Source organism: Dendropsophus ebraccatus, chromosome 2 (genome assembly GCF_027789765.1).
Source record: "Dendropsophus ebraccatus isolate aDenEbr1 chromosome 2, aDenEbr1.pat, whole genome shotgun sequence".
Classification (NCBI taxonomy): domain Eukaryota; kingdom Metazoa; phylum Chordata; class Amphibia; order Anura; family Hylidae; genus Dendropsophus; species Dendropsophus ebraccatus.
The window spans coordinates 97,938,027-97,953,590 of record NC_091455.1 but is presented as its reverse complement, the minus strand read 5'-3'; the positions used below and the strand labels follow the sequence as shown (position 1 = coordinate 97,953,590).

General features: G+C 42.2%; 1 protein-coding gene across 1 annotated transcript in view; it reads left to right on the top strand.

The window, feature by feature from the left end:
- Positions 1-208: 208 nt before the first annotated feature.
- LOC138784155 (collagen alpha-1(XXI) chain-like) overlaps positions 209-15,564 on the top strand; it is an 88,754-nt gene continuing 73,398 nt past the window's right edge. The window contains exons 1-3 of the mRNA XM_069959668.1: positions 209-256; positions 4,637-5,197; positions 14,173-14,338. Coding sequence (XP_069815769.1) covers positions 211-256; positions 4,637-5,197; positions 14,173-14,338 — 773 coding nt within the window. The 5' untranslated portion in view covers positions 209-210. The remainder of the gene's footprint in view (positions 257-4,636; positions 5,198-14,172; positions 14,339-15,564) is intronic.

Below are 15,564 nucleotides of genomic sequence, written 5' to 3'. Positions count from 1 at the left end.
GATGGTGCAGCTACCGATTCAACCATAAGATACAAAAGGCAGTGGTAAGAAATAAGACCTCTACCTTTATATGGAAAGTTGCACTGTTCTAATTCCATCTGTTATTCTTTTTCAGATCACTGAAAAAAAAAATTTCAGACAACTTTTCAGTATACAATGAAATCTACATGGGCATTAAATGTTCTTACAATAATAATACTTACAGAGTCCATGTGTGGGCAAGTTATAGATGATGATGATGAAGACTCTCAAGCAGGTAGGCACCTTCTCCCCAAGTGATGCACTATATGTGCATAAGTAGTAATGTCACCTACTATCATTTAAATATTATGGAGTACAGTGTTATTTAAGGAACACTCTAGACAATATTGCAACACTGGGTTATATTGACTGCAGGGTCTAAGAGAGTGTTGTATGACACAGGGACTATCTTTTCATAGTGGTTTGAATCCTAGATTCCAAACCTACAACCTATTTCAATATCCACAGATCTTTTTCAACAGCACTTGAGACTGAAAGCCAGACATACTCTAAACCCAGCATGATCTAAGTTGAAATGTCTTCTATTATCTCTATTGTGTTTCCTGCCCAAAACATGGCACCCAATGGAGGAGCATGTGACTATACAATGTCACTCAGCCTCTTCCTCAGTGCAAGGTGACGTTGTGGTCACATGCTCCTCCATATGGTTCTATGTTATGGGTGGGAGAGTCAACCTACTGGATCAAAAGGACAGGGATCATGTCTGCAGAGCTTCTTCATTACGCTTTATGAGCCAGAAGTAAATTATAATTATCCAGTGTGTCTGCATGTGACCTTGGAATGAATTAAATGGTTGGCCAACTTAATTCAATTTAAGCTCAGGTCCAGATAATTTGGATATTTGTGGATCCACCCTGAATTATGTCTTGGGGTGACAGCAAATCTGCAGTGACATATACACCCACCGGCCACTTTATTAGGTACACCATTCTAGTAACGGGTGGTCTTCTGCTGCTGTAGCCCATCTGCCTCAAAGTTTGACGTACTGTGCGTTCAGAGATGCTCTTTTGCCTACCTTGGTTGTAACGGTTGGCTATTTGAGTCACTGCTGCCTTTCTATCAGCTCGAACCAGTCTGCCCATTCTCCTCTGACCTCTGGCATCAACAAGGCATTTCCGCCCACAGAACTGCCGCTCACTGGATGTTTTTTCTTTTTCGGACCATTCTCTGTAAACCCTAGAGATGGTTGTGCGTGAAAATCCCAGTAGATCAGCAGTTTCTGAAATACTCAGACCAGCCCTTCTGGCACCCACAACCATGCCACGTTCAAAGGCACTCAAATCACCTTTCTTCCCCATACTGATGTTTGGTTTGAACTGCAGGAGATTGTCTTGACCATGTCTACATGCCTAAATGCCGCCATGTGATTGGCTGATTAGAAATTAAGTGGTAACGTGCAGTTGGACAGGTGTACCTAATAAAGTGGCCGGTGAGTGTATACAGATGCAGCCATGAATGTCATCATCATCATGGATTACTGTGGATGTACAGCATGCTCTGAGATCCACGTGGACTTTTTCCAGAATATGTGGATGGGACTCTGTAACTTGTTGTGGATTTGTGGTGTAGAATCCATGCCACTAATTCAAACCAGACCCACCCCGTCTGTACCCGAATTATATCATGTAAATGACTGGTGTTAAATCTAGCAGATTTCACTGTTTATTCCCACAAATGTTTTATGAGTGTTCAGTTGTTTTTGGCTAGCTGAAGATAGTTAAGAAGTTGTACAAAAACAAATAAGGCCCTCAAAGTAAGAAAAAAAAATCTGAAAATTCTGGAAAAAACAACGCAATGTTGGAGTGGCAGATCTGTGTAATTAGGAGGGTGTGAGCAGTTCGGAAAAACACTCTTTTATGTCAATAGAAATACTGTGTACCTTACTGGTTCTGGCTATAGCTCTCAAAACAGAATCATCTTGGGGAAAACTGTCATACACAGATGTACAAAGTACAGGTAAATGTTATATTTATATTTAATATACTATGACTCTTGTGCTGTATTTTTTGCTGTGTTATTTTTCTAGTCTAGATTTTCATTCAGTTTTATATGAATCAAATACTGTAAAAATAAGTTCTAGCTTCAGAAATGCAGCCAGTGATCATTAGAGAAACAGCAGCAACAGGGGAGACGTAGAATTACATCCTACAAAAAATACTCGACCCTCTAGTTGTGGCCGGGGGTTACAAATACAATATACTCCCAATCCCTCAGGCTAAATGCCTGTGGACGAACGCCCCCTTTAATGGGACCCAACTAAAAGCCGCGGCAGTCGCGGCAGTGAGCAGGTAATGTACGTAGCAGGAGGGGTGGGGTTAAAAGGGCCAGGTCACATTCAGGCAGCGGAATGAAAATTTTAGCTGCGTATATGTGACCCATTCAGCTTCACACTACCAGGATCCGCAGCGGATTCCCCCACCCCCACCCCAAAAAATGAAAAGAAAAGGAAAAAAAATGACATTAAATGGCCAGAAAAAGACTTTGTGTAGTTGTGGCCTGTTTTTTATGTGTCTGCTTTTTTATGCAGACATAAAAATCATTGTTAGTTTGCAAGTGTGTAAACGGGATGAGCCACAAGCAATAATGGAAAACAATGGCTGCCTAAACAATAGGGCAACCACTCACTGCCAATTGTCGATCTGTACTAAGGGTCCTTTTAATAGATGTTGAAGGACATTTTGTCCTTCATCGTTTAATCTCTGGCACTTTTAGGCTGGGTTCACACTACGTATATTTCAGTCAGTATTGTGGTCCTCATATTCCAACCAAAACCAGGAGTGGATTGAATACACAGAAAGGCTCTGTTCACACAATGTTGAAATTGAGTGGATGGCCGTCATTTAACCCCTAGACGACCCAGGACGTAGAGTTACGTCATGGAAGTCTGTCCCCAGACGACCCTGGACGTAACTCTACGTCCTGGGTGTTTCTCCCCCTATGAACGTGCTCCGGAGCGGAGCGCGCTTCATAGCAGGTGGGGGCCGGCTGCAGTGAGCAGCCGGGACCTCTCCGGTAATGACACGCTGCAGCGATCGCGCTGCCGCGTGTCATTAACCCCTAAACGCCGCGTTTAAGTGTAAGTGACACTGTCACTTACCGATCGGGACCCGATCGTTGAAACGGACCGCCGGAGGTCTCTCACCTGCCTCCGTGCGGTCCGATCGGCGATCTGCTGCACTAAGCCTGCACAGGCAGGCTCAATGAGCAGATCGACGATAACACTGATCAATGCTATGCCTATGGCATAGCAATCATCAGTGTAGAAATCAAAAGGGACTTTAAATGTGTAAAAAAAAAAAGTTCAAAACACTATTACACTACCCTAAAACCCCTCCCCCAATAAAAGTTGAAATCACCCCCCTTATCCTATTATATAAATAAAACATATAAAAATAAATAGATAAACATATAATATACCGTAGCGTGTGTAATTGTCCGATCTATTAAAATGTAACAAGCGTCATTGTGATCGGTGAACGGCGTACACGAAAAGAGGGGAAAAAGTGCACAGATTACAGATTTTATGTTACATTATATATTAAAAAAAATCTATAAAAAGTGATCAAAATGTCCGATCTTCACAAATATGGTATTAATAAAAACTAGAGATCATGGCGGAAAAAATGACACCCCATACAGCCCCGTAGGTGAAAAAATAAAACTGTTATAAGCGTCACAATAGGCCCATTTTATTAATATTTAATTGCCAAAAAAAAGGATTTCATAAAAAAAATATATATATAACATTAGAGAATCTGCGTAACCTGCATATGGTTGTGTTCAGACTGAACTATAGAGTAATAGTATCATGTCGCTTTTACCATATAGTGCATTACGTAGACACAGGAACCCCCCAAACGTTACCATATTGCATTCTTTTTTACGATTTCACCTATTTATATCTTCATAAATAATATATTTGGAATTCCATCATACATGTTATGGTAAAATGAAAGACGCCATTACACAGTACAAATATTCCTGTAACAAATAAGCCATTACATGGCTTGTAGATAGAAAACTGAGAGTGCTAGAGCTCTTAGAAGGGGAGGAGGGAAAAACGAAAACACTAAGATCAAAATTTGCGCGGTCCACTGGGTCATTTTGGGCCTGGTCCTCAAAGGGTTAATGGCAAATATTTGCTGGTATTTTAAAACAACGGCTGTTGTATTGAAATAATGGCAGTTATTTACTGTTATATGGCGGCCATCCACTCAATTTCACCATTGTGTGAACAGATCCTTTTTGTGTTTTTAATCCACTCCTGGTTTTGGTTGCAATATGAGGACCACAATACTGACTGAAATATACGTAGTGTGAACCCAGCCTAATTAGGCTGCGTGTGCAATTTCTTTGCAGTACTGCTGTTTTACTGTCCCGTACTGCATCATTTAAGTAAAAAGCTGTGGTACTGCGACAGCACAGTAATGAAACTGCAATGTGTGCGAACACAGCCGTACACAAGTCAATTATCCAGGACAGTCAGAACAATAGCAGGAAGAACAATAGCAGAACACAGAACAATGTCAGGAAGATATATTTTGTTACATTTCTCTTAAAATGAGCTGACATGCATGTGTATATATGTTGACAGGTTGCCGAACAGCTGTGAATGATTTAGTGTTCATCGTCGATGGGTCCTGGAGCGTAGGATACTCAGATTTTGACACTGCGAAGAACTGGCTAATAAACATCACTAGTAGCTTTGACATTGGACCTGCCTACACCCAGGTGGCTGTAGTTCAATACAGTGATCTACCAAGGTTGGAATTTCACCTTGGACAACATCGGACAAACCAACAACTGATCAGTGCCCTGAAAGGCATGAAATACTTGGGAGGAAATACACAGACAGGAAAAGCTATTCAATTTGCAACTGAGAATGTATTTCCATCTTCTCAAAGGACTAATCTTGCTAAAAACAAAATTGCCATTGTAGTTACGGATGGCAAATCCCAGGACGATGTAGTGGAGATTGCGGCACAAGCCAGGGCACAAGACATTATTATGTTTGCAGTGGGAGTTGGCTCGGAAATCACCAAGTCTGAACTAGTGGCAATTGCTAATTCTCCATCCACTGACTATGTGCTGTATGCAGAAGATTACACCACCATAGAGAGAATTAAGGAAACCATGCAACAGAAGATATGTGAAGGTAATGCCCGACGATATAGATGTCATATATGATGAGGACAGTAGACATAAAACAAAAATAATGAATGCATGTGCTCAGTTTTTGACATTATTGTTTGCAGATATACTAGAGAAGTATACAATGATGCATTATTTGTTTGTATTTCTTGTGGTTTGAGAACTCAAAAGACTTAAAGGAGAAGCCCAGCGAAAATTTTTATGAAAGTATTGTATTGCCCCCCAAAAGTTATACAAACCCCCAATATAAACTTATTAGAGGAAATGCTTATAAAGTGCTTTTTTCCCTGCACTTACTACTGCATCAAGGCTTCACTTCCTGGATAAAATGGTGATGTCACGACCTGACTCCCAGAGCTGTGGGGGCTGTGGCTGCTGGAGAGGATGATGGCAGGGGGACACTGAGGGACACAGGGCACTGGGGGGACACTGAGCATCCCTCTGCCATCATCCTCTCCAGCAGCCACAGCCCGCACAGCTCTGGGAGTCGGGTTGTGATATCACCATTTGGGGGTTTGTATAACTTTTGCGGGGCAATACAATACTTTCATAAAAATTTTCGCCAGACTTATCCTTTAAAGTGAATGTACCATCAGGTACATTTGCTTTAACATGACCCGCGGATAGATCGGCACAGGCGTAGGGAAGCCAGTGCCACGGTCCATTTTTTGAACTGCAGCCCAGTTTCCGTGTACGGCACCGTTTTATCCACAGGTACCAGGCCAGGGCCTTGGGAAAAATCCCCCAAAAATGGACCACAGCAACTGCTTCCCTGCGCCACCGCCGATCTATCCGTGGGTCATGTTAAAGCGAATGTACCTGATGGTACATACGCTTTAATTTAAGACTGAATTTATAAAAATACATATATTTTTATATTATTTTAATGGTACATAAAAATTAAAATTTCTAATATTTAAAGGTATCTATAATGCAAACCTATTGAGTTAGCAAAATGCAAGTCCCTACAAACTCCTTTAAACCTATGTTCATATACATGTAGTAACCCAGGGGTGCTAGGCGTTACTTGCAAGGGCTGATGGTATGATAAGGCAAAAGTTAAAAGGTTGTCCTAGTGTCCCCTGTAGTGTGATAATTCAAGTAAGAAAGGCACAGAGTCCAGAATAACTTAAACAGGTTTACTTAGCAGTTTCTTAAAGGAGCAGTACAGTAGTTTTTCAATGACCAAGTTTACACGCTCAGTTTTGAGCAAGCGAAGTGGTTGCCAGCAAGTTCCCTTTTGAGTGAAAGGAGGGACTTCAGAGATTTAGAAAGTTTTTGACAGTTACTCGAGGAGGTAAAGCTTGTAGTTGCGGCTTGAGGGACTACTGGGGGGGGGGTGCTGACCTGTCCATATACGCACTGCACTCTGCCTACACATTTGTAGTTCCCCAGTCACCGGTCTGCCTTACACTGCTGTGTAACAGCTGAACTCTAGGGAAGAATCCATCCTTACATATGGTGCCAGGTGCGTGGTGGTTTCACCAATTCTAAGCATGTGTGCCTGAGCCCTCTGGCAGAAACTATATGAATATACATACACTACCGTTCAAAAGTTTGGGGTCACATTGAAGTGTCCTTATTTTTTAAGGAAAAGCACTGTACTTTTCAATGAAGATAACTTTAAACAAATACACTCTATACATTGCTAATGTGGTAAATGACTATTCTAGCTGCAAATGTCTGGTTTTTGGTGCAATATCTACATAGGTGTATAGAGGCCCATTTCCAGCAACTATCACTCCAGTGTTCTAATGGTACAATGTGTTTGCTCATTGGCTCAGAAGGCTAATTGATGAATAGAAAACCCTTGTGCAATCATGTTCACACATCTGAAAACAGTCTAGCTCGTTACAGAAGCTACAAAACTGACCTTCCTTTGAGCAGATTGTGTTTCTGGAGCATCACATTTGTGGGGTCATTTAACCCCTTAACGACATAAGGCGTATATTTACGCCCTGATGCCGTTAGGGACGTTCAGAGCGGGGCCGCGCGGCGGCCGCGCTCTGAACCGCGGCGGTCCTGGGTGTCGCTTGTAGCCCGGGACCGCAGGTATTAGCGGGCACGGTCCGATCGCCGTGCCCGCTAATACAGTAATCAGATGCAGCTGTCAAAGTTGACGGCTGCATCCGATTACCGGACGCAGCGTCATCCCTGGTGTCTAGTGGGGAGATCGCTCCTCCGGGATGTTATCCCGGAGGAGCGATTTCCGTAACTGAAGCCGGCCGGGGACCGCTCCAAGATGGCGCCGTCCCTGGCTCGGCACTCGTTCACTTCCGGCTGCGGCAGCCAGAAGTAAACGAGTGCCTATCTCATGGATCTCTGCAGCATATCTATGCTGCAGAGATCTCTATAAGAGATCAAAGTGTATATACTAGAAGTCCCCCAGGGGGGCTTCTAGTATAAGTGTAAAAGAAAAAAAAAAGTGTTGTTAATAGTAAAAAAGCCCCCTCCCCTAATAAAAGTCTGAATCACCCCCCTTTTCCCAGGTTATTAATAAAAGTAAACAAATAAATAAATAAATAAACATGTTTGCTATCGCCGCGTGTGTAATCGCCTGAACTATTAATTTATCACATTCCTAATCTCGTCAGCGCCAAAAAATCCCAAAGTGCAAAATTGCGCATTTTTGGTCGCATCAAATCAAGAAAAATTGTAATAAAAAGTGATCAAAAAGTCGTATATGCGCAATCAAGGTACCGATAGAAAGAACACATCATGGTGCAAAAAACCTGACACCTGACACCTGACACCTGACACCTGACACAGCCCCATAGACCAAAGGATAAAAGCGCTATAAGCCTGGGAATGGAGCGATTTTAAGTGACGTATATTTGTTGACAATGGTTTGAATTTTTTACAGGCCATCAGATACAATATAAGTTATACATGTTACATATCGTTTTAATCGTAACGACTTGAGGAACATGCATAACAAGTCAGTTTTACCCCAGGGCGAATGGCGTAAAAACACATTCCCCCCAAATAAACAAAATGCGTTTTTTTTTCAATTTCACCACACTTTGAATTTTTTTCTGGTTTCGCAGTGTACTTTATGCAAAAATTCAGCCTGTCATTGCAAAGTACAATTAGTGACGCAAAAAATAAGGGCTTATGCGGGTTTCTAGGTGGAAAAATGCAAGTGCTATGGCCTTTTAAGCACAAGGAGGAAAAAACGAAAACGAAAAAATCGAAATTGGCTCTGTCCTTAAAGGGGTAGTCCACCCAAAAATTTTTTCTTTCAAATCAACTGGTGCCATAAAGTGCCAGAGATTTGTAATTCACTTCTATTAAAAAATCTTAAGTCTTCCAGTACTTATTAGCTGCTGTATGTCCAGCAGGAAGTAGTGTTTTCTTTCCTGTCTGACCCAGTGCTCTCTGTTGCCTCCTCTGTCCATGTCAGGAACTGTCCAAAGCAGGAGCAAATCCCCATAGAAAACCCCTCCTGCTCTCCAGACTGGAAATAATACAACTTCCTGTTGGGCATACAGCAGCTGATAAGTACTGGAAGGCTTGAGATTTTTTAATAGAAGTAAATTACAAATCTCTGTCACTTCATGGCAGCAGTTGATTTGAAAGAAAAAAATTTTGGGTGGACTACCCCTTTAAGGGGATAAACGCTCAAAATGGCCAGAAAAAGAGAACTTTCATCTGAAACTCGACAGTCTATTCTTGTTCTTAGAAATGAAGGCTATTCCATGCGAGAAATTGCTAAGAAATTGAAGAATTCCTTCAACGGTGTGTACTACTCCCTTCAGAGGACAGCACAAACAGGCTCTAACTAGAGTAAAAAAAGAAGTGGGAGGCCGCGTTGCACAACTAAGCAAGAAGATAAGCACATTAGAGTCTCTAGTTTGAGAAACAGATGCCTCACAGGTCCCCAACTGGCATCTTCATTAAATAGTACCCGCAAAACACCAGTGTCAACATCTACAGTGAAGAGACGGCTGCAGGATTTTGGCCTTCAGGGCAGAGTGGCAAAGAAAAAGCCATATCTGAGACTGGCCAATAAAAGAAAAAGATTACCATGGGCAAAAGAACACAGACATTGGACAGAGGAAGACTGGAAAAAAGTGTTGTGGACGGATGAATCCAAGTTTGAGGTGTTTGGATCACAAAGAAGAACGTTTGTGAGATGCAGAACAAATGATCCGTGCAAGATTAGGAATGCTGGAAGAATGCCTGACGCCATCTGTTAAGCATGGTGGGGGTAATGTGATGGTCTGGGGTTGCTTTGGTGCTGGTAAGGTGGGAGATTTGTACAGGGTAAAAGGGATTCTGAATAAGGAAGGCTATTACTCAATTTTGCAACGCCATGCCATACCCAGTGGACAGCGCTTGATTGGAGCCAATTTCATCCTACAACAGGACAATCACCCTAAACACACCTCCAAATTGTGCAAGAACTATTTACAGCAGAAGCAGGCAGCTGGTATTCTATCGGTAATGGAGTGGCCAGCGCAGTCACCAGATCTGAACCCCATTGAGCTGTTGTGGGAGCAGCTTGACCGTATGGTACGCCAGAAGTGCCCATTCAACCAATCCAACTTGTGGGAGCTGCTTCTAGAAGCGTGGGGTGCAATTTCTCTAGCTTACCTCAACAGATTATTAGCTAGAATGCCAAAGGTGTGCAATGCTGTAATTGCTGCAAAAGAAGGATTCTTTGACGAAAGCAAAGTTTGATGTAAAAACAATGTTATTTCAAATACAAATCATTATTTCTAACCTTGTCAATGTCTTGAGTCTATTTTCTATTCATTTCACAACGTATGGTGGTGAAGAAGTGTGACTTTTCATGGAAAACACAAAATTGTTTGGGTGACCCCAAACTTTTGAACGGCAGTGTACACCCACCGGCCACTTTATTAGGTACACCATTCTAGTAACGGGTCGTCTTCTGCTGCTGTAGCCCATCTGCCTCAAAGTTTGACGTACTTTGCGTTCAGAGATGCTCTTCTGCCTACCTTGGTTGTAACGGTTGGCTATTTGAGTCACTGTTGCCTTTCTATCAGCTCGAACCAGTCTGCCTATTCTCCTCTGACCTCTGGCATCAACAAGGCATTTCCGCCCACAGAACTGTCGCTCACTGGATGTTTTTTCTTTTTCGGACCATTCTTTGTAAACCCTAGAGATGGTTGTGCGTGAAAATCCCAGTAGATCAGCAGTTTCTGAAATACTCAGACCAGCCCTTCTGGCACCCACAACCATGCCACGTTCAAAGGCACTCAAATCACCTTTCTTCCCCATACTGATGTTTGGTTTGAACTGCAGGAGATTGTCTTGACCATGTCTACATGCCTAAATGCCGCCATGTGATTGGCTGATTAGAAATTAAGTGGTAACGTGCAGTTGGACAGGTGTACCTAATAAAGTGGCCGGTGAGTGTATGTATATAAAGTGTGTGCACTATATTTTCAGATTTTCTTTTCCACACTGAAAACCCGATCTTTACCACTCAACAATTCCCATTTGGCACTTCCAACATTTCTTTGAAAGTTAAAAAGATAATATTTAGAAGAGGAACTCAATAACGTCATCGTCCCCATAGAATAAAGACCACAAATACATGTCTGTGGCTCATGTTTAACACCTGATGTATTACAGGACACCTATGAAATTATGAATTGTAAAGTTAAAATACAGCCCTTGTTTGTTTAACATTCATAAGTCACAGACCTGGTATATGCCCAGCTCCAGACATGTCAAAATATATAGCAAACATAACAGTAGAATTGCTCAATTAAATACAAAACCTTTCACGTTGGATGTGATCATCCTGACTGGTATTGCAGCGAATAAGCTGGGCTTTTTATTTTCACTGGGCATTGGTTGTAATGTAAAGTCTACAATGTATAGCATTGCATGATATGTTGGGCTGTATAGATATATATGAGGTCAGACACTAATATATTTCTTGAATTAGGCCCCATAATGCTACCTATAGAATATATATATATAACTTCTACACACTATTCCACGCAACTGTACTGACTGCCATTGTATTGGTCCCTATTCCTTTTGTGGTCGACGGTCTAATTTCTGTATTTAAGGGTAATCTGTCAGCTGAAATTCACCTTCAAAACTCAGGTCACTGTTAGATACCTGTTAGGTCAAGGAGACATAAGGTAGCTCTCGTATATCCATCTGTGCTTCCAGGATATAGAAAATGCTATTTTTTGGTACAAGGAGTCAAAGAGGCTTTTCCAAGCCCCTGATCTGCTCTAAGCTCTCTCCCCCTCCCTGCATGATTGACACCTGAAAGCTGAATCCCAAGCAGGGTCAGGTATGGAAGGTGGGAGTAAGGAGGTGTTACAGCTTGCTGCACTTCAGGAGCTTGGCAAAGACTCTTTTACTCTTCACTCTATAGAATAAGAGCATTTTTCTACCTTCTGGGAGCACAGATAGATATATGATAGGTATCATGTGCCTCACTGACCTAACAGCTATCTAACTAATTAAATACATATGCAGCAGCCCAGGGAGAGTACAGATTTATCAATGATTGTAGTACTGAGGGTAGAAGTCCCTTAAAGGAGTTGTCCCTTTAAGCAAAATCACCTTTCAGGGTTTCACGGCCGCTGCGGCGTCCCGTGCTCCGGGCCGCCGCCGCGACCTCTCCATGCAGCCGCCGGGGTCCATGTGCAGGGACCCGGCGCCGCTACTAGTTCAGCCCCGGGGGGCGCCTTACCTCGCCCCGCTCCTGTCAACCGCTGTGCCGGCCGGCGCGCGCGTCCCCACCTCCTAGGGTGCGCGCGCCGGCTGTCTCAGATTTAAAGGGGCAGTCCGCCCTAATTGGTTGCTGCACATCACACTCTGCTATAATTCCAGCCCTGCCCCATTACAGGTGTTGGAGCCTCTACATGCTTCCCATAGCGTTTGGCCCAGCTCCCTGTTGTTCCTGACCTTAGTCCTTGTCCCTTGTTCCTGTCCGCAGTCCTTGTCCCTAGTCCTTGCCCGCTGCCTTCCCGTTGTTCCTGAGTCCTGTCCGCCACCTGCGATCACGCCTACAGACCTCTGCCTGCACTATCTCCTGCCTACTGCTCCTGCCACGCCTCGCCTGACGTCACTAGCAATCAAGCCAGGGGTAGCGACCTGGGGGTCGCCTGCCGCAGCAAGACCATCCAGCCTTGTGGCGGGCTCTGGTGAAAACCAGCGGCCCCTTAGACTCCACTCCCTGGTGAGGTTAGTGCCATCGCTAGTGACGGTCCAGTGGATCCACTACTCCAGGCGTTACACAGGCTGATGGTTGTATAATAATAATAAGCACTTTACTCAATAGGGCCAATTCTAGCTGTCTCAGGAAAAACCTGAAGTTGTTCCTCCCATTGAAAGTCATAAGTAAGAAAGGTTTGCATGCAGAAAATCTTCAGCATATAAGTGCATACACACAATCCAGATTATCCATAACTTGTGTTTATGCAGGACCTTCCATCCTTGAGAAGGACAGGACAGGAAACGCTTTCAGGTCCACACATGTAGTATTAAGTTCTTCAATCTTTATTGCTTCCTCAAGTTGAAATGAATGAAAGCATCTCACATATACAAGTCGAAGCAATTTGTTTTGACTGCTTACAGTTATCTCATTAATGGTCATGCTTGTTTTTTCTTAAAAATGGGGGGTGGTTCAAGGTGAACTTTTGCACCAGAGCCCTTTTAGCCTCTAGTTAAATCTCTGGTCAGAGGAGAATGGTTAGACTGATCTAGGCTGGCCTGAAGGCTTTGGTAGCTAATATATTTATGATGTACAATGGTATGTAAAAACCTGAACTCACGTGTGAAAACTTCAAGTGGATAGAGAACAGAAAACCACATCTGATTGCATTTCTCATGCTCAAGACACTAGACAGCTGAAAATTAGAAGAAATGTTGCTTGAGCAATCTTGTATTGTACTTCAGTAAGTGGTAGGGTCAAAATTTGGCATAAATGACACTGGGTCTGGGACAAGGTATTTGGTGTTATAGACAAATTCCCGCCCACCACCATCCAAATTCATTTACTTGAAAACTTAGGACATAGTTAGGAGAAGGCTCTTTAAGTCAGGTAAAGATGAGTGCTTCCTATATACCATCAAAATAAAAAATAATTGCTATACAGTGACTATACAAGAGATTACAGCCATGATAAGACGTATTCATAGGCAGAATGCACAACAATTATCCAATGACTCCCAGGTGACATCTTCTGACTGTAGACATTCTCCAGTATCACTTTTAACTAAAAGAACATTCCAGTAACGAATCTCTAGATATGTTTCCCTTTAACTCTTAAGGGACTCCTGATAAGGCTTTCTATAACGGTCACTAATGGGACTTATTCTGATTCTATTGGCTTTTTATGGCGGGATCAGCATAAAGATATGCAATAGCATCGTGGGAGATCATCTGTCAGTATAATAGCTGATCTTCCACTGTTAAACCTGCTCTTAGAACCTGCAATGAGGCTAAACGTGCCTAAAGCCTGCCCCCAACACCAAATAAATAACGGTATATGGCTGCCCATCTAGTGCAACACTGAGAATCTGAGAACATGGACCCCAATTTATTTCACCTTTCCCCAAACAGTGGTATTTACCATCTTTTAGTCACTGCCATTTTTGTATTTCTTTGGTATTGTCTTTCTGCTGTGTTTTTTTTTTTTGCATTTTATTAGTTCTTTTATGATGGTCTTGGGACATTTGCTGGTTTATGTGATATTTGGTCAATAAAGATTATTACTTTTGTATACACCTTGTCTTTTATACTCCTACTCTCATTGTGCATTACATATACTTTTGGGGATTTATAAGTACAAATAGAATAACTCCTTACAGTTGTGCCTACATGGCATGTTGGGTAAGTGTGTAAGTAACAATAATTGTAAACTAACAATAGTATATGTAAAATCTTTGATAATGCTAAAGCAATTCTATAATGAAGTTTTATGGCATTACTTTACAATGAATTACATAAAAGACTTTTAATAAATATATTTTCCTACAGAATCAGTATGTCCCACTCGAATACCTGTGGCATCCCGTGATGAAAAAGGCTTTGAGCTGCTTTTGGGAATGAAAATTCATGAAAAAGGTCAAAAGATAATTGGATCACTAAAATCAGAAAAAGCCTATCTTCTTACCCCTGATGTCGATGTAACTGAAGATACAAGGTACAAAATCAGGAGAAAATTTGTATTGTTTATTATGTATTAATAAATTAAAATAAAGCCCCGCCCCCACGCAGTCAGATTTATTAAGAGGTGCATGCACCATTCTTGTGTTGGCACAGTATAACCTTTTTCAGGTCTGATTTCTGTATTCTGTGTCTTAAAGGGGTATATCAGCCAGGACACCTTCATGGAGAGGGTAGGTTAAAAAATTACATCCACTTACCTCCCTAGCTCTTACAACTCTGGTCGCCCAGTGTTCAGCCACTTCTTGGTATTGAGATGGAACTTGAGATGTGATTTTGCAGGCCCGTTCAGCCTGCCACATCACGTCTCAATACCAAGAAGCAGCTGAACATCGGGAACCGGAGCAGCGGAATGCAGGTGCCAGTGCGGGAGCCAAGGAGGTAAGTGGATGAATTTTTTTTCACCAACCCCATCCCCAGGCATTACCAAAAAAGAGATCCTGGCCAGAATACTCATTTAGGTCACTTTGTTTCCAGGTTGTTGTCTGCTTCTGCCAATCCCTTGAGTATGCTATGTCTAGTACTTGTTATTCTACAGTCCTATGTCTAGTTACTAGTCTTATGTCCATGCCCACAAGTTCTGTCTTTTCTCTTGCTTTTATCTGCAACTTGCTTCTCTCCAGAGTGTACACCTACAAGTATCCCTGCTTGTGACTCATATTCTACTTATTCTCCACTATTGATGACTCATGTTCCTGTTCTACTGCTAATAAGTTTCTCTCTAGCTGCTGGTGTCTGCATTCTTGCTCCACTCAGCCGTACTATCGTGGGCCCTCCCACTCCACTAGTCGATTGTTCCAAATGTTCCTGATCCTGTACATCTTGTTATCCCTACTGCATTGTGATGCCTATTGATAGCTATGCATGAGGACAGTGGCTAGGTGATTTTCTCTCTTTGACTTGACACTCTAGTTTCTGCAGTACTAAACCAAGAGGATCCACACCTTGTGCACAGAATTTTTTATGTTATAACATTTGCTTCTATTGTACATTCTCTGATGCTTACGATGCTTAAAAAAATATGCAAATATTACAATACCATAATTGAAAAAGAAAAGGACAAAAACTTGAAGGATAGCACCTTGTGTGATAGCATATGGTAACTGGAGAAAAGTGGCAGCGCCACTTCTGGTCTTTATTTTGCTCTATTTTTTTTTTTTTTTTACAATACCATAATGGCAGAGCATGCTATTGTTAGGAAGC